The sequence below is a fragment of the Sapajus apella genome, unplaced genomic scaffold (assembly GCF_009761245.1).
Source record: "Sapajus apella isolate SASKATOON/1434 unplaced genomic scaffold, GSC_monkey_1.0 scaffold76, whole genome shotgun sequence".
NCBI lineage: Eukaryota > Metazoa > Chordata > Mammalia > Primates > Cebidae > Sapajus > Sapajus apella.
Genome location: NW_022437016.1, coordinates 9,640,388 through 9,666,620, shown reverse-complemented (window position 1 = coordinate 9,666,620; position 26,233 = coordinate 9,640,388). Strand labels below are relative to the sequence as shown.

The window sequence follows — 26,233 nt, the reverse complement described above, 5'->3', positions numbered from 1 at the left end:
CCCTGTTTTAGCTAGTCCTCAATTTGGTGAGGTATCTCAGCTCCATCTCTGAATGGAGTCCTGCCTTCTACCTCACCTTTGTGTAGAAGTTTTCGTGAATACACGTCCTCAGCCCTCTCGGGTGCATATCTAAGAAGGTACTACTTTTGGGGGAACTGCCAAAGTGTTTTCTGGAGAAGCCACACCATTTTGCATTCCCACCAGCCCTGTATGAGGGTTCCAATTTCTCCATACTCTTGCAACCCTTTTGCTTTTCTGTCTTTTTGTTTATGGCCATCCTAGTGGGTGTGAAGTGGGATCTCACTGTGGTCGTGCTTTGCATTCACCTGATGACTAATGGTGTTGAGCCTCTTTTCACAGGCATATGGCCATTCCATAGCAGCCTTTTAAGCTAGGTGTACTCTCCATCTGATAGTGGAGGAAACAAACTTGGAGAGTTGAAGAGACTTGCTTAATGCAAGGAGGTGGTGGGGCCGTGCCTGGGACTTGGGTGTGTCCGTCTCCGAAGCACTGCAGAACCGAATTCACTGTAGAAGCAGGTCCAGTCTGGTTCCGGGTGTCACTTTCTCCTCCGTGCCACTTGGGGCGATATACTTCAAACATCTCTGGCCTCTCTACGAACTAGAATCTCTAAGATCAATCGCTCTAGTGCGGCGTTTGCCCCGCCCCTTTAGCGCCAGTCGCCTGCGACGCCGGAAGTGCCCCGCTCTTTTTATTTGCGCCCGCCCCCCGGCCCGGAAGTGCTTTCTTGGGAAGATGGCGGCTGTGTCGGTGTATGCTCCACCGGTTGGAGGCTTCTCTTTTGATAACTGCCGCAGGTGCGGCCTTGCCTGGGGCTTGGTTCAGGGAGGGAGTAAGGGTGGGGTGCCTGAGTGGGAGCTGGGCCGCGGCCTCATTCGAAAAGTCTGAGGGAAGGGTGGATGGCGGGGCCTGTGGCCCGCGGCCCGTGTGACTCAGGGGAATCAGGGCCTGAGCGTAGGTTTCTCCTGAGGCCGTGTCTGCCCTCCCACCTTCCCAGCGCTCTCGGCCACCGTTTATCGCCGTTTCCTTAGTCACGTCACGGCCCCTCACTGAGGCTGTCTTCGCTGGAAAACGGGACAGCAGTGCTGATGGTGGGAGGATTCGTTAAACAGATAGGTGTGAAAGGAAGCAACAGCTTTCCTAAGTTCTCTGTTAGGCAGGCAGTGCTGCGCGATGTGGTCCTGCCCTTCAACACTTGACTGTCTCATTTGATCTCAGGAATGCCGTCTTGGAAGCCGATTTTGCAAAGAAGGGGTACAAGCTTCCAAAGGCCCGAAAAACTGGCACGACTATTGCCGGGGTGGTGTATAAGGTAAGCTGAGTCAGGCTGAGAGCAGCAGTGACTGAACTGGTAACAGAAATCGGAACACTTAGCTTTCTCTGGCTGTCCCGGCTCTGTCTGGAAAGGCAGATACCGTAGAATACGTGAGGAGATCGTTTTTGGAGTGACTGCTTTTGTCAGGTTTTGTGTGCTTCTCAACAGTTTGTTCTTTCCTCTCTTTGCTGAGGGTTGTTTTGTTTTAACAGGTCAGTTAGCGTCTTAATTACTAGTTTAGGAAGCCGAAATATGTAATGGGAGATGACGAGATTTGGGGTCAGGTCTGTTTCACCTTTGAGCTCTATAATGCTGCCTCCAACTTGGGGCAGCTCACTCTCCTTCGCACAGGGACACCTTCAGGTGCGTCAAATGGAGATAATAACTCCTGCCTTAAATTGTTGTAAAGGTCAAAAGGGATAATGATTACCTGTACGGATGAAGAGCAGCATGTTTTAAAATTTACAGTGACGGCTATTTTAATGGAAAGAGTTCTGAGTCTTAATCCAGGTGTTTTCCAGATTAGCTCTGATTTGCAAGGAATTCACCAGACACCTGAGCCTCACTTGAAAATAGGAATAATTCTTACCTACTCAGGCTTCAACTAGTAGCGTTTACTAAGAAACCTTTTCTTAAATCCTGAAAGTGTAGCACAGTATTTTTGGTAGGAGTTTTGGCTGGCGTTATGAGATGGCTGTTTTAATGGAAAGAGTTCTGAATCTTAATCCAGGTGTTTTCCAGATCAGCTCTCATTTGCAAGGAATTCACCAGACGCCTGAGCCTCACTTGAAAATGGGAATAATTCTTACCTACTCAGGATTCAACTAGTAGCATTTACTAAGAAACCCCTTTTTTAAATCCTGAGAATGTAGCACAATATTTTTGGTAGGAGTTTTGGCTGGCTTTGTGAGATTAGGGAGCGTGACATGGCCAAAATAGTTTTCCCTAAAGTAACATGGAGAGCTGCGGTTGTTTTATGTATGTAAAATTATTTAAATTTTTTTTTAAAAATAGGATGGCATAGTTCTTGGAGCAGATACAAGAGCAACAGAAGGGATGGTTGTTGCTGACAAGAACTGTTCGAAAATACACTTCATATCGCCTAATATTTAGTAAGTATTAGTTCGTTTGAATAGTTCTGATATTTTCAAACATGTCAGGGCTAAAAATTGACCTCGTTGCATGCTCCTCACTAAAATCTGTTTTTCATTCTGTATTTTCTATCGCCCTTAAATGGCATTTCCATCCACCTGTGACCTAATTTAGTCATCTTCAAGTCCTCTCTTTGCTTCAGTCTCCAATTGAATTGGTAGCCAGTTTTGCCTTTTCTGTGCCCCTTGAATCCATTCCCTCCTATCCTTTCCTTTGATAAGGCTCTAGTTTGAGTTCCTTTATCTTTTTCTTTTTTTCAAATGTTAACTTGAACCAGAGAGGTTCTTTTTTCTTAGCTGGACTATGGCAGTTATTTAACTGGCTTGTCTTTTCCATCCTATTGTTGACTCTTCTGCCATATTGGATCTTGTAAAACATAGATCTGATTACATTCCTTTCTTAAAAAGCTTCTCATGAGACTTGTCACATTTCCACACTACTTTCAGGATAAAAATCAAAATTCTGTGGCCTTGCACAGTCTCAAGAAAGCTTACCCTTCAAGCCTCTTTTTCAGCTGCCATCACCTTGTGCTCCTGTTATAACTGAACTGTTCCTACTTTCCTCATGTCCCCATTCTCTTTTCCCTCATCTTCAAGCTGTTCTGCCTTTGTTTATGTGAGGTTCTATTTAGAAACTCTTCCTTCCCTGTTTGTAGAGTGTTTTTATTCTAGCTCACATGTAACCTTTTCTTTTGCAACATTTCTTCTTTTTTTTTTGGAGAGATGTGGTCTCACTATGGTTGCCCAGGCTGTTCTTGGCCTTAAGTGATCCTCCCACCTGGGTCTCACAAAGTGCTGGGATTACAAGCATGAGCCGCCCTGCCCAGCCTGAAACCTTTTATTAATGATCAGAATAAATTACTTTCTCCTCCGGTTTCCCATAGCATTTTGTACCTGTGCGACTACAATGTATTAAATGATGTATTATAATTTTTGATTCTTGTGTGTCTTCTACTCAACTTTGAAATCAATCACAAGGACTGTCATATTTTCTTTATTCCCAGTGCTTAGTGTAATTATTGGTATCTGGTAGTAAATACTTGGTAGATGTTGAATTGCAAGACTTTTAATGCACCTTGCTCTTTTGTACAACTTGGATGTATTTGTAGGATTAATGAAATGCACCCTCTGTTAGGAGCACAGAACCAGTAATTTCATATGTTCCATTGGGCCATAGATAATATATTTGCCTATAACTAGATGCATATTCTCAATTTTCTATTTAAAATGGATTAAACAGAGAAGTTATAGCATAGATATATTCAGAAACATCTCTCTCTGTACCTGGACTTCATGGAAGTTATCCAAGAACCTCTACTTCTAATTGAGCCCTCTGATAATTGGATTTCAGTGACGTTTGTAATTGGATTTTTCAGTTGTTGTGGTGCTGGGACAGCTGCAGACACAGACATGACAACCCAGCTCATTTCTTCTAACTTGGAGCTCCACTCCCTCTCCACTGGTCGTCTTCCCAGAGTTGTGACAGCTAATCGGATGCTGAAGCAGATGCTTTTCAGGTAAGTTTCCAGAATGGGGATTCCTGTTAATATCTTTTTCTCATATCTTAGATTTTTTTTCAGCCAAAGGAAGCCTGGAAAGTAGTGAAAAAGCATCCAGAAATACACATTTTGTTCCAGAAATCAGTTGTTATTGAAGAGCCATTTTAAATGGTTTTTAAAGTGCATTTCAGTTTGTGGGGCCTGATTTTTTTTTTCATGAGTAAATCACATGTCACCAGTTGAGTCATTTTCTGAAGCATGGGCATGTTACTGAATAGGAGAAACTCTTTTGCTCATAGAAAGAAAGTTACAGCTGGAGGACCTATGAATTTGTCTTGTGAAACTGCTGTGTCCTCCCTATAAACACAAACCCAAATGATTGTCTCCCCTTTCCCCCACTCCCTTTACGGGCAAAATAACAATGAAATAAAAAGTGGTGTTTATAATTGGCTGTGAGTGGGTATGATAACATTAACAAACTTTCATATACCTCTTATTCTGTTCCAGGACCTGTGCTAAAGGGCTTTTTGCACGGTCTCATCCTTTTAACTCTGAAATAGGGGCTAATTTGTAAGTGAACAAATTGAAGTTAAAGAGGTGTAAGGCCGGGCGCGGTGGCTCAAGCCTGTAATCCCAGCACTTTGGGAGGCCGAGGTGGGTGGATCACGAGGTCAAGAGATCGAGACCATCCTGCTCAACATGGTGAAACCCCGTCTCTACTAAAAATACAAAAAAAAAAAAAATTAGCTGGGCATGGTGGTGCGTGCCTGTAATCCCAGCCACTCAGGAGGCTGAGGCAGGAGAATTGCCTGAACCCAGGAGGCGGAGGTTGCGGTGAGCCGAGATTGCGCCATTGCACTCCAGCCTGGGTAACATGAGTGAAACTCCGTCTCAAAAAAAAAAAAAAAAAAATAGGTGTAGTAACTTGCCTGACCTGACCTTCATTCTCTGCTGACTCTCAGCTCATATTAGTAGTTTTGTTTCTCTTTCTCCTCTAATAATTACATCATCACTTTATGTCTGTATGGGCCTTGGCAGCTTTCAAAGTGCATTTTCTCATTTGTTTCTCATAAGAGAGGCAGTGTTTATAGCAGAAATAGCCTGGGCATTTAGTCTTAGTTTGGAATACTGGCTTCTCCTTTTGGAACGTGCCTTTAACAAATTCTTTCCTTTTTCCTTCTATGTAGAATGGATATCATGATAACTGCCCCTATCGGGGTGGTTGTGAGAATTAAAAGGGAGCATGGATAGACAGTAAAGATTTTAAACTGGTGGCTCATAGGCCATCAGCTTGTAGAGAAATTTATTTGGTTCATATATATATATATATATATATATATTTATTTTAAATAGTGGCTAATAATTGCAAACGGGGAGATTTGAATTAAAAGTCTAGATTTCAGCTGGGCATGGTGGCTCATACCTGTAATCCCAGCACTTTGGAAGGCCAAGGCAGGCGGATCACCTGAGGTCAGGAGTTTGAGACCAGCCTGACCAACATGGTGAAACCCCGTCTCTACTAAAAATACAAAACTAAGCCAGGCGTGGTGGCGCACGCCTGTAGTCCCAGCTAATCAGCAGGCTGAGGCAGGAGAATCATTTGAACCCAGGAGGTGGAGGTTGCAGTGAGGCGACATCACGCCAGTGTGCTCTAGCCTGGGTGACAGAACAAGACTCTGTCTCAAAAAAAAAAAAAAAAAGTCTAGATTTCTGTCTTTTGAAAACATTCAGAAACACGTGGCAGTAAACTTCTGGAACTCAGTGGTGGATGTTGCCTTAGAAGTGGGAGTGGGTGCTCTGTCACATTCTCTGCCCGGCTCACTTTACTGTTTCCTTCAGGGCTCTGGCCTTCAGAGAATTTGCAGGTCCTCATCTCTGTGTCTAGCCTGGCCCCTGGGTTTTCAATAGTGTGTATGAGGTTTAGTGTAGCCCAGTAGCAAGGCCAAGGGCTACAAGTAATATGGTTCCCATTTCACAAATGAGACCGAGGCCTAGAGCCATATGGGTAAGAAGCCTAGTCCACCCAATTGCTGCTTTGTGTTTGTGTACATATCATTATTCTAATCCACGAGAATTACTGCTAGCCGAATTCTTCCAGTACGTGTGAGTAGAACTTGTTAAAGCATGCCTATTGATGAGATTTCTGGACATTTGTGGATTTTAATTTTAAATATAAAGCTCCCTCTGGTGGCTTGCTTGCTACATTATGTATAAGACTTTTTTTGAAAACTTTTTTACACAGTGTAACATAATCTGTGTAATACAATAATCTACATAATAAAGGCAATTTTTAAGCTTGTAAAATTGCCTCAAATAGAATGTTTCAAGATTCCTTGTAATGTCATGTAAAACAATTAGCAAAATAATGTAGCAAATGTTTCCATTAATCACTTTAGAATGTTCTAAAGTCTCTTTTTCCAGTGTTTTGTCATTTTTTAGTTTAATATACTTTGTAAAAGTTAAATTTTACCAGACTTTGAGAGGAACATTTAAAAATATAAACCAGCATAATAGTTATAGTCTTTTATGGTCTCTTACATTTTTGGTGAATTACATAAAATGAGAGTGGTATAAAGAAAAAGAGTGTAGGATTTGACTTTAGAACTTTGGTTCACCTCCTACCTGCAGCACTGATAACTGTGTAAATTTGGGTGATTCACCTTGCCTCCTTGGCTAGTTTTCCTTCTCAGTAAAATGAAGATAATAGTTTCTGTCTCTCTGACTTTTGAGGAGGAAAGGAATAAGGAGGCGAGGCTATGACCTTGCATACTACAGAGCCTACTGCCTAGTTAGAGCCCCATAAAATTCAGTCTGAAAAGGAGTACAAGGTATTCTTGGTATTACTGAACTTTTTTTTGTCTGAACGGCCCGTTTCCTTGTATGTGAGTCAGTGAGAAAATAATAAACAAAAGTGGACATCTTTTCCCTTAAGCACCACCTTTATCTTACACGTAATGCTAGCTAGATGTAGTTGATGTAAATACTACTTGTTCTGTAAGCATGGAGCCTCCTTGTTGTGTTTAATAAAAATGTTGGTGAAATGCTGTTTTATGTTCTGGAAACTTACTTGAATATGTAGAGGCTCTTACATTGTAACTTTTTTTCTAATAAACACAATGTACATTTATTGTAGAAAATTTGGGAAATACTGAAAAGCTCAAAGAACAAAGTAAAAACTTTGCCTTTCAGGGAGCAACACTCTTGGTTTGGTGTGTGTTATTCTAGTCTTTCGTCTTTTAAGTTCTTCCCTTCCTCTCTTCCTTCTATATTACTCGTACACGTTCATGGTAAAAGCAAAGCTGGAAGATAGAAACAAAAAGAATATAAAAAACTACCTGGATTCCTGCCACCCACAAGCAGTTAGTGCTAAGAGATGATTACCCTTCAAGGTTTTAAAAATATGTTCAGTAATATTTTAAAACATGGGATTATAGTTGCTCTGACTGTGATAGAGCCTAAGCTTTTCACCTAACAGTGCATCTTGAATGGCTTCTATATCAGGGTATTTCAAAATGAAAATACCTGTTTTTAAAATTATGAGAAATAATATAATTGTAAAAAATGTAGACACCAGAAACCTGGATAGAAGGAAGTAAATGCCACCTGATGTTCTGCCACTTAGACACATACACTGTGCATTTTTGAAGATCTGTTTTTTCCGTACCTTTTGTTCTGGGCGTGTATCCTTGTATGTGTGCATTTAAAATAATGAACTATTACTGTATGTGTTGTTTTGTAATTTCCGCTATTCACGTAATAGTGTCTTATGAATATGGTTCCTGTCTGTGGAAGTTTTTCTCTTGAGTCCATAGAGAAGCTCTGAATGCTTGTAACTCTCCTGAAATCAGAAAAAATGTTTGTGTGTACTCTTATGGGGGAAAATTTCCACAATTCTAGTCAGTTTTTAAGAGGGCTCTGTGTTATAATTTTTTGGTGGTATCATTGTATCCATTCTGTGGCTGTGTTACAACTTAGCCAATTTTTGAACATTAATGATGTTGCCCATTTTAAGGTATTTAAGATATTATTAGGTATTCTGTGAACCCTTTGGAACATAGAACCTTTGAGTACTTGTGTGATTAATTCCTTAGACTGTAGAGTAAATGCCCAGAAGTAGAATTGTTGGTTCAAAGTTTTGCACATTTAACATTTTGGTAGACGTAGCCAAAGCTCTCCCTTGACAAGCATCGTACTACCATCAGTAGTGCAGGAGAAAATGTAGTATGATGGTTAATTTTATTTTAGACAGGGTCTCTTTCTGTTGCCCAGGCCGGAGTGCACTGGCATGATCTTGGCTCACTTAAAGATGGTGCATGACAAATGACTTGAGCCTTAAAATTCTAGACTCAAGTCATCCGCTCACCTCAGCCTCCTGAGTAGCTAGGACTGTAGGCCCACACCACCATGCTTGGCTAATTTTTTGTTGTGTCTGTTTCTTAAAATTTTTTGTAGATGATGTCTTACTATGTTGCTTAGGCTGGTCTCAAATTCTTGGCCTCAAGTAATCCTCCTGCCATGACCTCCCTAAGTGTTGGGATTACAGGCGTGGGCCACCACACTTGGCTTAGCATGATTTTTAATGATTGTGTAATGTTCTGTTGTACAGCTGGATCAGTTTAGCCATTTTTCCCTCTGGCTGTTTCCCCTTTTTTTAGTCATAAACAATGCTGTTGTAAACATCCTTGTGCATTCATTTCTGTATATGTCCTTAGAATAGAGTACTGGTAGTAAAATTTCTGGATCAATAAATTATTGAAATTTTAATAATTACAATAATTTGCCAAAACATCTTGATTCATTTAAAGACATCTGCCAGTTTATGTTTTAGCTTAGAAGGCAACTAGCCGATTATCACTGATTTTATTTAAACACCCTGTTCAGTAGACAGCTGGTATAGTGGAAGAGGCACTGGACTAGTTGGGGGTGGCAATTGTGGCTTCTCTTACTGGAGCCCTTGGCCCTAGCCTGACCCTGCTGCTAGCTTGTGTGGCCTTGGACCAGTTTCCTCCCTTGTCTAGAGCTCTGTTCTCTTTTTAAGGCTACTTCTAAAATCCTTTCCTAGGACGTTCTTGAAGTTTTTAGTTATAAATGGAAGGTTCTTTTTGAAATAACAATTTGGTAATCAAGGAACGGGGGAAGTATTGGACCACTCTTCTGTTTACTTAGAGCACTTCTGGATGTACGACTATGTCTCAGACAGTCTGGAGTTAAGACTTTGATGCTTGTATTAGTTTATCAGTTTTAATGATTACATTGTTTGGCAAATTCAGTACGTGTTGGTTATGCTTTTCTTCCCAAACAGCTAAAGGCTCACAGTGGATAACTTTAAATCCAGCATGTTTATCTAGCACAGCAATTCTCACGTTAAAAAACTGTACCAAATACAGGGAAATGAATCTATAGAAATGGAAAAAAGGGGTCCAAAGGAACAAATATGTGCACAATTAAATGGAGCTGGGATGGGCGGAAAATATATTCCTCTGATGTTCCTGAAGAAGTGTAAGTTTATCCTGTGTGTAGTAGCATTGGTTTCTTAGGCTATCATGGAGTTATTTTAATACTCACTTTCCTGAACGATGAAATACTTTTTTTCTTGATATAAGTTCATATATGTGCTTTTAATGTGGGTTTATTCAAAGGCAAAGGTGTTTTGACATGAGCCGTTTTTCTCTTTGGGCTGTGGTGAGGTTGATAATTTTTTTTCCCCCTTGAGACAACTCTTGCTCTGTCTCCCAGGCTGGAGTGCAGTGGTATGATCATGAATCACTGCACCCTCTGCCTCCTGGACTCCAGAGAACCTCTCGCCTAAGCCTCCTGAGTAGCTGGGACTACAGGTGCATGCCACCATGCCTTGCTAATTTTTCATATTTTTTTTGTAGAGACAGGGTCTCTCCATGTTGTCCAGGCTGGTATTGAACTCTTGGACTGAAGTGATCTGTCCACCTCGGCCTCCTAAAGTGCTGGGATTATAGGTTTGAGCCACTGTGACTGGCCTTTGTGGCCAGGTTGGTAATTTGAACAGTGGAACAGCTGAGCTTAGCACCTCCTTATTGTTAACTTTGGAGGTGGCTTATGTGCTGATCACAGAGAGGTGTGATGGGAAAAGTGCTGATAATCTTTGGAGTCAGCTCAGTTTGCTTCTGAGACCGGGCAAGTTCTCAATGTCTCTGGGTTGGTTTTCTCTTCTTTAAAATAGGAATGATAATGCTGTCTTTTAAAGGGGAGTGTGGACTGGGGGTGTTGGCTCACCTATAATCCGAGCACTTGGGGAGACCAAGGTGGAAGGATTGCCTGAGTACAGGAGTTTGAGACCAGCCTGGGCAACATGGCGAGACAACATCTCTGCAAAAAAAAAAAAAAAAATACAAAAATACAAAAATTAGCCAGGTGTGGTGGTACACACCTGTAGTCCCAACTACTCAGGAGGCTGAGGTAGGAGGATTGCTTGAGCCTGGGGAGGTTGAGGCTACAGTGAGCTGTGATAATACCACTGCACTCAAGCCTGGGTGACAGAGTGAGACCTTGTCACAAAAAAATGAATAATAAAAGGGGCTGTGAGGCTCAGCCAAAATGAGGTATGTGGAGTGCCTCACACAATTTATAGTTTATACTGGCTAATAGTAGATGTTCATCTAATGTTCCGTTCCCCTTTTTGTTCCCATCTAAACAATAACCCCTTAATGAAACAGTCTTAAGGAAAGCTTTTTGTTGTCTGACTTCTCATGCAACTTTTGGGTAAGTGACAGTGATGCTCTGTGGACTCATGTTTCCTTCTTATGCATACTCTGATCACCAGGTATCAAGGTTACATTGGTGCAGCCCTAGTTTTAGGCGGAGTAGATGTTACTGGACCTCACCTCTACAGTATCTATCCTCACGGATCAACTGATAAGTTGCCTTATGTCACCATGGGTGAGTATAACGTTTCCCTGACGTTTCAGAACTCTTATTTACCAAGGTGGTTTCTCTGAACAGCTGGTCTGTTTTCTCTTAGAAGAGGAGGTGCAATACAGTGCTTTGATTCATTCAGCAAATATTTACTGAGTCCCCAGTACAGATGAGGCCCTGTTCTAGGTGCTTAGCAGTGAACACAATTCTGATAGTGATTCCTGCTCTCAAGGAGATTATATTTTAGTTAGGGTAAATAGACAATAAACAACTGTGAGAAATACAATGCACAGGTGTTATAAACATTTATATATATCATACACAGTTACACAACCTGTGTATTATGAATATATTTTTTATAGTCTGAAATACTCCAGAATTCTAAAGTTTTTGAGTGCCAACATGATACTCATTGGAACATTTTTATTTTTATTATTTTTTTCTTTTTTGAAATGGAGTCTCGCTCTGTTGCCCAGGCTGGAGTGCAGTGGTGTGATCTCAGCTCGCTGCAACCTCTGCCTCCCAAGTTCAAGGTATTTCTTCTGCCTCAGCCTCCCAAGTAGCTGGGACTATAGTTGCATGCCACCATGCCCGGCTAATTTTTTGTAGTTTTAGTAGAGACAGAAGTTTCACCATGTTGGCCAGGCTGGTTCAAACATCTGACCTCAAGTAATCTGCCTGCCTTGGCCTCCCAAAGTGCTTGGATTACAGGCACGAGCCACTGCACCTAGCCTCACTGGAGCATTTTTGATTCTGGATTTTTGGACTAGGAATTCTAAATTGGTTAAGTATAATGCTGATACTACAAAACCTGAAATCTGAAACACTTCTGGTCCCTAGCATTTTGGATAAGGGCTACTAAGCCTGTATTAGAAAGTGATACTAAGAAAAAAAGTAATACAGGTGGTATTGTACTGCAGTTACAGAAGAATTTCCTTTGAGAGAAACTGAGTCAAGTTCATATGGAAACTTTTTACATCTGCATATGAATTTGCAATGATCTTAAAACAAAAAATTATAATTCACACGTGATAAGGGGATGTGGCAATGGTGGGCAGGGGCTGGAGTGGAGGCAGATGGCAGTGTTAAATAGAAAGGGCCAGGCACGGTGGCTCATGCCTGTAATTAGTGCTTTAGGAGGCGGAGGTGGGAGGGCTGGCTGAGGCCAGAAGTTCAAGACCAGCCTAGGCAACATAGCAAGACCCAGTCTGCACCCTGCCCACCTCCACCCCCCCCCACCCTAAAAATTAGCTGGGTCTGGTGGTGTGTGCCTGTAGTCCCGGTTGCTTGGGAGGCTGAGGCAGAAGGATGTGTGAGCCCAAGAGTTTGAGGTTGCAGTGAGCTGTGATCAGGCCACCGTACTGCATCCTGGGTAACAGAGTGAGACCCTATTTTGTATTTGTATTTTTTTTTTTTAAAGTCAGGAGAGGTCTTATGAAGAAGGTGAGACTTGAGTAGAAGTCTAGAGTAGAAGTCTCACATGGGAAACTTGGCTGGTACATTTTGACCTAAAGGAGTGATCGTGGTCCTTCTTTACTACTTAATCTCTGAGGGACTGGAGTATTTGATTTCTGTCTGAACCTCAGTTTCCTCACCTGTGAAGTGGTACCAGTAATACCGACCACACCAAGTTGTAATGGTTGGAAACAACATATATAATGCATCTGCTCCAATGCTTGGCCTGTAAATAGTAGTAATTTTTCCCCCATTTCTTTTCCTCATTTGCTAACTAACTTTGCACATTTATGTTTTAGCTCTAGCTGCTAGATAGGGGTTTTTTTTTTTGTTTTTTTTTTTAATAAGTTCTCACTGCTGCACAGGTTGGAGTACAACAGTGCGATCACGGCTCACTGTAGCCTCAACCTTCCTGGGCTCAGGTGAATCACCCGCTGCAGCCTCCCGAGTAGCCGTGACTATAGCCATGTTCTACCATGCCTAATTTTTGTATTTTTTGTAGAGATGGGGATTCACCATGTTGCCCAGGTTGGTCTTGAACTCCTGGGCTCAGGTGATCTGCCTGCTTTGGCCTCCCAAAGATGCTGGGATTATAGGCCGCTGATAATTTTTTTTTTTTAAATGACTGCAAAAAATAGTGATACAATTATATTTAGAAGAATTGGGATTTTGAAGTTGTAACATTTATGTTACGCTTCTGGGTCAAATTGTATAGGTCCAGAAATTCAAACAGGTTGTGTGTATGGTGTGTAGCTGGTGTTTTTCCAGCTGTCATTTACCTCTTTCATATTTTCTGTCTTGGTGTCTTGGCTCCACAGCTAGGAAAACTGCTGCCTTGAGTAGTTTGGAAATTGCCAGTTTGAGACTTTGCTGTGCCATTGTGTTGTTAACTAGCGTCTTACAAGGTTTTTATATAACAGATGTTCACTGTTTGTTGGAGAGATGATTTACCCCTAGATACCATACGGATGAATCTTTGTAATTATTCTAAAATGAAGATACGGTAATTTTAGAATTGTTCTGAATTGCTTTATTCAAATGTATTTGTTATCTCCATTAAAGTATTGCTTGTATTTCTCCCCAGCTGATACCTTTAAATGGTGGTAAAGGTGAAATAACCTTTTCTATTAGTTTTATTTCTTCTTTTTTTAACTTAAACAATTTCAGACTTGCAGAAAAAAAGAAAGAATAATGTTGAGCAAACACTGATCTGTCCTTTCCTCAGATCTGTCAGTTAGCATTTTGCCACATTAGCTCTGCCTCTCTCACATCCATTGCTATTCCCACTATCATTGTTTCGGGTGTGCGGGGAACCATTTGACAGTAAATAGGCACCACAACGCTTCACCTCTGAATCCTTCAAGATGTTCTCTTTTGTCACCTTGGTAAAGTCATGAAATAAAGAAGTTTAACATTGATACAAAGCTGCTTCATTTGTAAAATGGGAAAATTGGTTTCTTTTGCCTGTGAACTGTGGTAATTTGTGTCATGAGCATAAAGCTGCATTAGGAAAAGTTGTTGAAAGTGAGTAGGTAGCAGCTTTGTGTCTGCATACATCACTCTGCCACCTACTTTGTGCTTTTTCCTGGCCAGCGGTGACCTCCTGTCTCTCCAAGTCTAATTTGAATTCTGGGTGGTGGGTCCACAGCTCTGAGTTTATAGGAGAATTCTGTTTAGAAACCACTGACTCCACACACACAGATTTTGCTGCCCTAAAATACCCGATGAAGGAGAATGAGACATCAGTAACATCTGATTTTGATACCCAAGTAAATTGTTACTGTGAGATCTTGTTTGTTCCTCTGTTCATTTATGAGCTCTTTAGTGAGTGCCTTCTGTGTAAAGACACCATCGCAGGCAGCACAGATAGAGGTGAATACCAGGGTCTTTGTCCTCAGATACTCAGTCTAATGGGGGACGCAGATGTACACACTGACAAGGGCAGGAGAGGGCCCCAGGGAGAAAGGGCCACTTCCAAACTGGGGGAATTCAGGAAGAGCTTCATTTGAGCCCAGTCTTAAAAGGAGGATTGGACCTCTTCATTCATTCGTCAGCCGTGTATTTAGCATCACTCGTGCTGAGCACTTTGCTAGGAGCTGGGAATGTGAGTGGTCAACTTGGTGCCTGCCTCAGAGCCTAGTCTTGTGAGGGAGACAGGCAATAGAAAGGTAAATTCACGTTAATCTAGAAGAATGTTAAGTGCCCCAGAGGAAAAGAACAGTCATTAGAGAGGATAACAGGAAGGAGTGTGTGGCTGGAGGGTATTTGGGAAGTCCTTTCTGAACAAGTGACATTCAGGCGTTTTCTAATGAATGTAATTTATGAACATGACAGAACATTCAAGTGGGATAAAGAACTAAGAAAAGTCTCCTTCATATCCCTCCAAAGCAACCACTTTTAGGAATTTTTTGCATTTTTTTCCAGAAGAAAGGTACAACTTCATGAAACTCCTTTTTCATTTAGTTTCCCCCTTTAAAAAAAAAAAAACCACAAATGAGCTTATGTTATACATAATATTCTTCTCTTACTGTTAACTTGTTTGGAAGAAGTTTTTGTATCAGCATATGTAGGCCTGTAGAATTTCTGTAATAGCAAGCTGTACAGAATTGCATTATGTAGCTATACCATGCTTGACTGACCCATTCTTCTACTGTTGAATATCTTGCTTTTCATATTTTGGTAACAAATGCATCTTGGTCTACTTGTATAAATACGTATTTCATTTGGATAAATTCTTAGCAGTGGAATTTCTGGATTAAGGTGTACACGTTTTGGCCAGCATTCTCTGTTGCAGTTGAGCCACCGGATGATTTAAGGAAGAGAGATTTTTTTTGAGAAAGTATAGCAGGTGGCACACAACAGAGTTGGGAGGGCAAGAACTGGGTTTGGGGCCAAGAACAGTGTCTCAGTCTACACTGTGGGCACAGCTGGTGCTGGGCCCTGGCTGCCGCAGAACTGAGCCTTCTTGCCATCCCTCCCACCGCCAGAGAGTTCCTCCGGGGGAAGGTGGGTGCTTCTGATTAGTGAAGCTCAGCCTCCCGCTCAGATGGCGATGGAATTCTTTGGGCATAGGCAGGAAATACAGCTGCTGGGCAGCCCAGAGAAATGACAGTGCATTTTACCTTTTGAGAGCTATTGCCAAATTGCTGTCCAAAAAGCTGGCACGAGTTGATATTCCCAGTAGAGAATACAAGGATGCCTGTCTCCCATCAGCTTGTGGACACTGAGTATTTTTGCCAGTCTGATGGGCGAAAGTGGGAAGAAAGAACACTTAAACGCCTGAGGGATGAGTAGGAATTAGCCACGCACCCCTTAGCCCCAGGGGATAGGCCTTGGGCCTGTGGTGCACAGGGGCTCTGTGTAGTTAAGCACTGAAAGGCCAGAGTGTGCTGCATGGGTGTGGCAGGAGTAGTGGGTGGGGCTAGGACAAGGGACTCGTGGAGGGGGCGTGGCAGAGCAGAGATGGGGAGGGTGGAAGAGGGATGGATGTTGTGGAGTGTGCAGCGGAGGCAAGGCTGGAAAGCGAGGCCCTGGGGGTCCAGACGCTGCAGGCGGAGCTGTTTTGATTTTGTCCTGGAGGTTTCCAGCTCCAGTTTTCAAGCCAGGGAATGAGAGGATTAGCTTTGCTTGTTAGAAGGAGCAGCTGACAGCTGTGGGGAGCATTGGTGTGAGGGGCCTGGAGCAGGGAGGGAGCTGGCATCCTGGCCAGAAATGTTGAGGGTGCGAACGAATCCAGTGGCGGTGGGGATAGTCACATTACAGAGACCTCTTAGAAACCAGCTAACCTTCTATTCTGTTGTCATTCTCTCCCGGCTTTCCTCAGCGCCAGCTCCTTGCTGGCTCTTGGCTGTGGTGTTGCAGTCGTTCCTTCACCTGGGGCCACCTCCATTTCACTTGGGCTCTAGGCCCTTTTTTTCATCTCATTTCCTGTTCTTCCTTCCTTTGTGTCCTGGGCTTCTGTGGCAACAGGCCCCTGGCCCTCCCCTGAACAGAGTCTAACACCCACTGCTGCCTTCTTTCAGAAACACGTTTTCTGCCTGGAGTGTTCCTCCTCCCCACCCTGAGTGTAGCCCAGAAGCCATTCCCTCCTGGCGGCCCCCAGCGGAGTTAGCAAGTCCCTCCCAGGAGTGAGGCAGTATCCCAGGACTTAGGCCTTGGCCCCACTTTGCCTGCTTCCCCTAGGCCTTGTCCCTCTTGCCCATGCACAGTTCTAGCCCTCTGAGAGCAGCATCTGTGCCTTACTCCCAGGGTCTCATGGGAGCCCTGTGTAACTCAATGAATATTCGATGGTGAATTAATTTTCTGATTCTCCAACTTGTTTGTGCTAAAGAATGAAACTTCACGTTAGAAACCTTAGCTGCTGTTCATTGTTTATGAACTAGCAGTTTACAGTACCCCTAGAATGCATTGGGTTTAGATTGTGTTCCATTTGTGTGTTCCGAGTTTAGCTAAAGTGTTGTAAATGTGACAGGTCCTTTTACTTTTTTTTTTTTTTTTTTTTGGTTTAAGCTACTATTATTTTAAATTTAAAGCATATTTATGGAATGTCTCTGTGCCAGAGTCTGCTGGGTGCTGGCACATTATTTTCAGTTAAAATTCAGTGTAAGGGATGCTGTTATTGCCATTTTACTGATGAGAAACCTGAAGCTTAGAGAGATTTAGCAACTTAACCTAGTGGCAGTCAGCCCCGTAAGTGACAAAGCTGGGATTTGAACCCTGTCTTCCATCTCCAGCAAGCCCCAGTACAACACAGCTGCTGTGATTTGATCGTTCTACAGATGTGATTTCACTTAACTATTAAGCCTTGCGTCTGAATACTACAGATGTTTACACAAATTCCCAAAGTGCGCTTACTTGTTTTTGTATTTTTGACTGTTCTCTGCCTGCATGTTGAAAACAGTATTTACTGAAACAGGCTTATTGCGGCAAAAGAATTAAAAAAAAAAAAAAAAAATATATATATATATATATATCTCCACAATTTTACTACCCCAAGACAACATGATGTTTACTTTTTGTTTCTTTCCAATCCAACTCCACCGTGAAGAGGAGCTCTTTACAGAGAACGTAAGATCGTGGTTTTGTGCTGGCCTGGGCTTTGTCTCTGTGGCTCTCTGAGTTTCTTTCAGTCACTGTTCTGTGGCCGTAGCTGTGCAGGGCTGCCTTTCTTCCTAATCTGAGTTTGATTTTTGTTGTTGTTTTGTCTCTTATTTTTTGTTTCCCTTCCCATCCCGTTGACACCTCCCCTTCCACCCCCTTCTTTCCCCTTTCCTTTCCTTTTGAGGGAGTGAGGAGCGGGATGTTGGGATTTGAGAGAGAACTCAGAATTTCCAAAATGTGGTGGAATTTTTTTTTTTTTTTTTTTTTTTGAGATGGAGTCTCACTCTGCCACCTAGGCTGGAGTGCAGTAGCTCAGTTTTGGCTCACTGCAACCTCTGCCTCCCGGGTTCAGGTGATACTGCCTCAGCCTCCTGAGTAGCTGGGATTAAAGGCGTGTGCCTGTAATTAGCCATGCCTGGCCAATTTTTGTATTTTTAGTAGAGACACGGTTTCGCCGTGTTGACTAGGCTGGTCTCAAACTTCTGACCTGAAGTGATCCGCCCACCTCAGCCTCCCAAAGTGCTGGGATTACAGGCATGAGCCACTGTGCCTGGCCTGACTCTGTTTTAATTCATGCTCCTTATTTTGAGTGAGCTACAAACCAAACCTCAGACTCCGGATAAAATAGAAGGTCCTCCTAAATGAAATGCCTCTATGGAACATTAGCATTCGCTGTGGAATCAAGGCTTTCTGTTTTGTAGCTTAAGTGAGAAAATGAATATTTCATCTGAATTCTCATGTTTTAGTTAGATTGTGAGTTTTTTATTATGAAAAATAAAAGTAAAACTTTGTAATTACTCTTTTTTTTTTTTCCTGAGTGATTTGACAGTAAGAGCTGGAAGCTACAAATTAACCGGAAGACAAGGGTGTCTAAATTTTGTCTACCCATGGGCCTGAATTGGCGACTAGCCAGGCGCCTGAAGGCTGCTGTTAATTTACATTAAATAGAAGACACCTGTCTTGTCTTGCGCCTCTTTAACTTGGGGGCACAGCTCGATCTGCATTGAGCGCTGGGTCCTCGAGCCTCCTCTCTGAGGACTGGCCTTCCTGAGAGTTTACTTGGGAGACTAATATATCAGACTCCTTGTGGTGCTCCCCCCCGCCATAGCTTCTGCCCTAAAACCTTCTTTGTAGACATGACATTGACCATAATGAGATCAACGTTCATCCACCTACGGCACCTGCACCTGGTGTGGGATGCTTTACTGATATAATCTTTGCAACACTGTGAGGTGGGTACCATCATCCCTGTCTTAAAGATGAAGAAACTGAGGCTCAGAGAGGTTACTTGTCACGGCACCACAGCAAGGAAGTACATGAGTTGGAATGGGAACCTCAGTCTCTGACTTTTTCCTGTTGGTACGTGACGTGTGGTTTTTTCCTCCAAAAAGAAAAAGGATCCCTTTGGTTTCATTTCCTTCTTTTTTAAGAGAGTAATTTGGAAGAGATTGCTGGTGATGGATTCATTTGATTGATAAAAGCTAGGCAAGTCAAATTTTTTGACTTTATTAAGAAAGGGAAAGCATTTTAGTTACGTTTTTATAGACATAATGTGGGTTCTTTTAATTCTCAGATTAATTAGCTTATTCTTTGAACTTGCCAGCTTTTCTTTATTAGGCAAGCTGAAGTGGTGTCAGAGGAAGCTTGGGGACCATCTTTTGCTATTAGCTTGGCAGTGTTCCTTGAAGCAGCATGGGCAAGGTATATAAAATTTTTGTTTTTGCCTGCTTATCCACATAGAGAATTAACATGAATAAAATTTCAAGCATGACATTCCTGAAAATGAGGTCCTTGGACAATTTAGGAATACTAACTTAAGGAATAAACATTGGTATGCACCATTAGGGAAGACTTGGGGTCACTGCCAGGGCCATCCAGGTAAAATTCTCTCTCCAGATAAACTGGTTATACAGTTTCCTAATTACTGGAATGCACCTCCTAAGTCCCAGTTTACAGGGCCCCCAAGCAGTTTGAAAGATGTGGGACAGAGTAGGAAACATACTGAATGTCTCACCTTGTGGGCAAAAGAATCTTAAAATTAAGTGAGAACTTAGGAACATCGATAGGGAGTTTGGACTTGCCATTTTTACACTAAAGTACAACCTTTTCTGTATTTTTATACTAAAGTACAACCTTGGTATAGATGGTTTGATATCTCCTCATGACTTGATTTTGAAAGTTATCCTGCACTGGGTGAAATTAGTCCACTTTTAAGTTTGCAAATGTTTCTTCCATATTCATTTTCAACTCTTAAATTGGATGCAAACTTATAGCATGTTTATTTAGTTTATAAAAACCTTCTCAGAGGGCATATGTATGGACTTCATAGCTGTGTGTTGCTGGAAATTCTTTTGTCTGTTCTGGGGTCAGCAATGCCGTTGACTATGTACAGGAGGCTTTAGAAGCATGTGTTTCCGTCGGAACTGGATTGTGTCTGTGCTCTCTGTGGGCCAGGGGCTGGGCAAGGGAGGAGCTGTGCTAGTCTAGGAAACCCTATTCCGGCAGGAGCTTTGTCCACGTAACCAGTGACTAGAGTGGGCTTTTTCTGTCAACTCCTGAAGTATCACCTAGGATTCTAGAAAAAGAGGTGGAAGCCCTTGCTTTGGTCCCAGCTGTGCTTGACCAGAGCCTAGTCACCTAACCTCTGGAACCTCATAACCCCTCTTTCTAAAATGAAGCTACTTTTTTTGACTTGGGAAGGTCACAGGGTTGTTGGGATGCTGAAATGTTGCATTTTATGTGCACACGCTCTGTAAATCACTGGGTGCTGTTTACGTGCGTATGTTGCTCTTGGCCATTTTTTGAGGCAGTGTGGCTGAGTGAAAAGAACTGGTTTTTGAAGTCAGATTGGGTTCAGATCTTTTTAAAAAATATTAACTTATTGATTTTTATTTTTTAGGTGCAGGGTCTTGTTCTGTCGCCCAGGCTGAAATGCAGTGGTATGATCATAGCTCGCAGTACCCTCCAACTCCTGAGCTCAGGTGATCCTTCCACCTCAGCCTCCCGAGTAGTTGGGACGATGGGCGCACCACCACTGCTTTTTTCTTTCTTTCTTTTTTTGGTAGAGACTGGGTCTCACTGCGTTGCCCAGGCTGGTCTGGAACTTCTGGTCTCAAGCGATCCTCCTGCCTTGGCCTCCCAAATTGCTGGGATTACAGGCGTGAGCCACTACGCTCAGCCTGGGTTCAGATCTTAAGTCCAACATTCATTTAGCTGTTTGACTGTGAACATTGATTTCTTCTGTAACATGATGACCTGAGGGACTGTCCTATGCTTACTTCATGTGTGAGCATGAAGTGAGGTACCAAATATAAAAATCTCTTGTATGTGGCATGTAGTAGATGCTTGGTGCATAGTATTTTGATAGTTTTAGTGCCAATACATTTTTCTGTGTGCAGCCCTCTTCAAGATTTTTCTGGCACTTTTTCCTGCTTTAATTAATATAAGTAAGATGTACTTTAGAAGATTTAAAATGTGCAGTGAATGGATTTTATATCTTAAAATTATGTTGCAATGGAGTGGCAGGATAAAACAACTGGGAAGCAAAAGCACATGAAAGTTGAATGAATGCATCATTTCCTGGTTGCTGCAAAGGTGGTACTAAGCCAATAGATGGTGCCGTTATATCAGGAAATGAGAAAATATTTACTTCTAAAATTCATCATATTGTTACAGGGAATGTAATATAGTCCGCCCTTGCCAGTTCTTAATCTGTTCTAATTAGATTGGATTTTGTTCTTGATTCTGTGTAAAAAAAAATGTTAAATGCCTTTTATAGACAAAATGGTGAGGTATTGAATTAATGTGTGGGAACTCTTCCTCTTTTTTCTCCTGTTCTGACATTTTACCACGAAGTTTCCTGATTTGAACTGTCCTTAGCCTACAACCAAGTAAAAACCCTTGCCAGAGCACTTTTCAGAACAGTTAAAGGAAATGCTCACAGTTTAAAGTTCTTTGCTTTAAACCCCACTGAGAGAGAGTCAGGTTAGCTAGCTCATCTTTACCTGCTCTGGTTTCAGAATTGTACCAGAGTCGCCCCTGCTAATGGAAAGCGCCTTTATACACTTATGACCTAGTGTTTGATGGCCTTTTACTTCCTCATTGGTCAGACATCTTAGGCATCAGAAGACTTCACTGTGTGTTTCATAGAATATTCTGAGTTCACGCCCCCATCTCCCATTCCTGGCTGCATGACTTTGGGTAGCCTCCTTCCTTTCTGTGAACTTCAGCTTCTTCCATTCATACAATGAAGATAATACCATTTAGTCCATCAATTAATTAAAAATGAGAAAATTGATGGAGCTGCACATTTTTTTTGGTAAACAGGATTTCTTATTGTTTGCTCACAAGCTCTATGAAAAAGATCCATCTTATGATTAAAGCTAGGTGTGCTCTATAAATTATTAAAATCTATGCTCCTTTGGTCTTTGGGGGTTCTGAGGGCCATGAACACTTAGAAAAGGACTGCAAAGCGGAATGCTCTGAAATCTGGGAGGCCACTTTTAAATGTAGACCCGAGTAAAGGGGTACCTTTGAGAGATGCCGGCTCCCCACACTCCTGCAGCAGGAGGGCAGGGCGTGCCTTGCACTCAGCTTGGGTTTCTTGGCGGGACCTTGTGGTGTGGGGGACTGATAAAGATAGGCGCATTTTAGGGTAATTTTCATCCTCCATTTTATCCCGTCAATAGAGGTAGGTGACTCCTATGTTTTAAGGAAAAAATGTTCTCCATATCTTTTGACATTTCATTAAAATGCATTAATAAAATCTTTCACATTTTAGGTCCTGATGCCTTGATTGATAGTCTTTTGTGAAGAATAAGTGTTTATAACCTGTCAGGTCAATGAGATGTTGCAGTTGCAATTGTAAGAAAAATCCCTGTTCCCTTCAAGTGGTATTCTAAATTATTAGGGTAAAATTTAACTCCTATTTGACTACATTACATTTAGAAAAGGAATTCCATTTTTTGAGGAATTGGTTTTTGAGTGAAATGATTGGATACTTTAAGAAATATTTTTAGCATATTAAATGGAATAATTTTTTTAATTCATTGGGAATAAAAGGTAGACTTTGACATTGAGGTACATTTGCTGATAAAAAAAAAAGCATTCTTCCCCCTCATGAGGGGTTTAATTGTAATACTCAGTGCTTACTCAGGAGTGAAAACATCAAATTAAACTGTTTATGCTGACAAAGGACAAATCTGGATTTCAGCAAGCGATGCAAGATTGTCTGATTGCTTGGCTTGCCTCGCCAGAAAGCTTTTGGCCAAGACTTATAATGAAATGCATGCATACAATTAAACCATTTAAAGCCTGCGTCTGTTTTACCAAGCAGTAAGAGGTGCTCCACCGCTCTCTAGTGGCTGGATGTGGTCCCCCGGCACCGGCCCTGTTTTATATTCATCAATCAGCTCTGCACACATTGGCATTGTCGGCCTCCAGAGCGAGCACCGGTACCAGGAGACGAGGCCTTAGAGGCAGGAGTGGAGTGAAAAATGATCCCAGTCCGTGGGTCTGTGGAAAGCACCAAATTTTACCCAGGACGAGTGGCCAGTTGACTAACAATGAGCAAGTGTGAGTAAGCGCTCTGTCAGGGAGAGCTGACACTGATGGATTAGAAAGTTGTGTATGTGACTCTGTTATCACCACATACATCTTACACCTTGGCAGGCCACGGTGGCAAACAGGTCCTTGGCTGCTTAAAATGGACCCCTCTTTAGCAGAAGGGGCAGCTTTTTTCCCTGAGAAGATCTGGTTAAATTGATTTGGGGAAAAGCAGTAGAAATCCGTTTCCTGCTGCCTCTCATAACTTCATGACTTTGAGAAGAAATTCTGAAGACCTCTGTTTCCGTGAAAGCCACCAACCCTGGGACTTGCCGAGAGTGATTGTATAAAATAGCTGCCTAGAGGGCCAGGACCTTGTCGGAGAGGAATTTCACCAGCCAGCTTTTTTTGAGCTTTTACTGTCCCCAGCATTTCGCTTTGCATGCAGTGTCTTATGCAAACCTCAGAGCCACCCTTTGAAGAGGGCGCCTCCTGTCCCCTGCCCTTTGTGCAGAGAAGGAACCCAGTTTGGTAGGGCTGCTGTGCCACTTGGTTTACGGTCGCAGCATTCACACTGTGCTTGATGCGGTTGCTTGTGCCTCCTGGAGTAACTTTGGCAGCCTTGCAGAGCTCGGAGTGATGTGCCCAGCTAGGGAGCACCAGGGCTGGGCCACCTCCTGTGCCTCTTGGTGTTCCCAGAGCCTGCTGCTGCTGCGTGGGGACCTGGAAATGGTTTGTTTGAAGAAAGAGTGGGAAGTTGCCCTTCTGAAAGGTGCAGGAGCTTAAGAACCCATGCTTCAGAACTGGACCTAGGCTTCAATCTTGGCTCCACCTCCCATTGACTCTACTGCTGTGGGCAAACCATTTGAAACCAGTTGAGTCTCAATTTTCTTGTCTATAAAAGGGCAAATACTCCCAGTACTTGAGTTCAGTGTTCAGGACCTAAGACCCTCTATAAATATTTTCCCCTTTCCCAATTTGAGAGTTAGTGAGCACAGCCCTTAATGGAAAAAGCAAATTTCTACCTTTCAAGTCCTTCCTGACATTTGACTTAGAAGCAGCAGGTTTTAGGAAATTATTTCAGTCTTTTACTGTTTCTTTAGCATGTCTAATAACATAGATTATAGAATTGCTAAGTTCGTTTAGTATTTTAGTGAACTCAGACTTAGAAAAATAACACATTTTTAAATGTACAGAACAAGTAAAAGCAGTATCTAGATTGTAAAATTTCAGATTTCATCCTGAATTGGATTGTTGTCTCTGAAAGAGTTAGTTTCAGAGTGAATCATGAATCCTGGTAAGCTAAGATCGAAACACTTTCAGAGGTTTTAGAAAATGGAGACTAATTTTAGGTTTTTTTTTTTTTTTTTTTTTTTGAATGAGGCTATTTCAAAATAAATGCTGTTATAACAGATACTTGAGTGGCATTGCTAAACAGTGACTGGCATATGTTTAATCATTTAAAACATTTAACTAAATTCCAGTCTCATTTGAATTTCCAAGCAAAACAATACAAATTAACTATATCCAGATGTGTGTGGTAATCGTTTAGCTGAAATCTAAAGAAAAAGCAAGTTTGAAAGCATGCTTTTTTGGGGTGGGGAGCTAAGAAAAGATAGCTCCTTCTCCCAGGCTTACTTGCTAATCTTGATTTCAAGCATTTGGCTTTGCTATTTAAGAGGCAAACGCGGTGGAATGGAAAGAACATCACACACTTTAAATTCAGAAAGATCTGGCTTCAGAATCCCAGATTTACTCATCACTGGCTGTGTGATCTGGGCACATTCCTTATCTCTGAGCTTTATTCTCCTTTTGTAAAGTGGGGCTACTACTACCTGCCATGCCTGAAGAGCAAGCAAAACTGACGTGATTGTGCTTTGAAAGTTCTTAAGTACCGTGTGCCCCTGTTGCAGCTTGTTCCGTGCTGTGTTTGCGACTGAGCACACTTCTGGGTAAGCGGGGTCTAGCTCCATGCTGAAATGCTCAGGAGACTTTATTATTATTATTAATTTTATTTTAGTTTTTGAGACGGAGTTTCGTTCTTGTTGTCGAGTCTGGAGTGCAGTGGCGCAATCTCGGCTCACGGCAACTTCTGCCTCCTGGTTTCAAGCGATTCTCCTACCCCGGCCTCCTGAGTAGCTAGGATTACAGGCATGTGCTACCCCGCCCGGCTAATTTTGTATTTTTAGTAGAGACAGGGTTTTTCCATGTTGGTCAGGCTGGTCTTGAACTCCCGACCTCAGGTGATCTGCCTACCTCGGCCTCCCAAAGTGTTGGGATTACAGGTGTGAGCCACCGTGCCTGGCCGCAGACTTTATTATTAAGATGATTGTACCTCTAAGACAGTCCTAAGGAAGCCCTCCTAAGCACGGTGGTAAGGAGAGACATGGTGTGTTTGTTTGTGATGATTGATTGCTGCTGTTCTTTGGGTCTGTTGACTCATGCATGGATTGACCTTTAGGCCCTCATATACAAATTTAAGGATTAAGCTGCCTGCTGCTGCTGTTGTACAGAAAAACTATGACAGCTAGCAAAGTCTTGTCTTTTGCTTGTTTTTTCCATTCCTTCGTAATGTTGGATTTTCTCCAACATTATACCTTAAAAAAATTGCTATTAATGCATACACTTTGAATAAAAATTTAAAAATACAAGTAAAAAGAAAATAGCACTACCCAGAAATAAACTTAATATTTTGATTTATGTGCTTCCAGGTTTGTATAATATATATTGCATAAGTGTATCTGTCAGTTTTGCTTTGGAACATGTTTTTCCCCAACTAAATATTATAGCATGAGTATCTATCCACTGCCAAAAAAATGTACTTCTAGTTTGTCATGTTTAATGACTGTGTATATGTATTTTATTGTTTATTTTTCCTGGCTCCTGGTTGTTGAACCTTTACATTTACCTCCCAGGAATTTTTTTCCCCTCTAATCCAAACAATTATCTTTTTAGATACGTGACTTGGGTACTTGTCCATGTGTTTCGTTAGAATAAGTCCCTAACAGGCTTGCTGGTTTGGTGGTATGTATAGCTGTATGATTTCCAATTGGTGTTTCTAAATTGCCCATTCGAAGAGTTCTACCCATTTTTCCTTCTCCAAGTGCGTCAGAGTGCCCATTTGATCACACCTTTGTCAGCACTATTGTTCTTTTTAATCTTTGCTAATTTAAAAGGCAAAAGGTAATTATTTTACTTCGATTCATATTTCTTTTTTTTTTTTTTTTTTTTGAGACGGAGTTTCACTCATGTTACCCAGG

At 42.0% G+C, this 26,233-nt stretch overlaps 1 protein-coding gene across 1 annotated transcript in view; it reads left to right on the top strand.

Annotated features, from left to right (window-relative positions):
* Positions 1–710: 710 nt before the first annotated feature.
* The window catches only part of PSMB7 (proteasome 20S subunit beta 7), a 63,433-nt gene continuing 37,910 nt past the window's right edge, over positions 711–26,233 (top strand). The window contains exons 1-5 of the mRNA XM_032251568.1: positions 711–818; positions 1,240–1,333; positions 2,351–2,448; positions 3,864–4,004; positions 10,783–10,898. Coding sequence (XP_032107459.1) covers positions 757–818; positions 1,240–1,333; positions 2,351–2,448; positions 3,864–4,004; positions 10,783–10,898 — 511 coding nt within the window. The 5' untranslated portion in view covers positions 711–756. The remainder of the gene's footprint in view (positions 819–1,239; positions 1,334–2,350; positions 2,449–3,863; positions 4,005–10,782; positions 10,899–26,233) is intronic.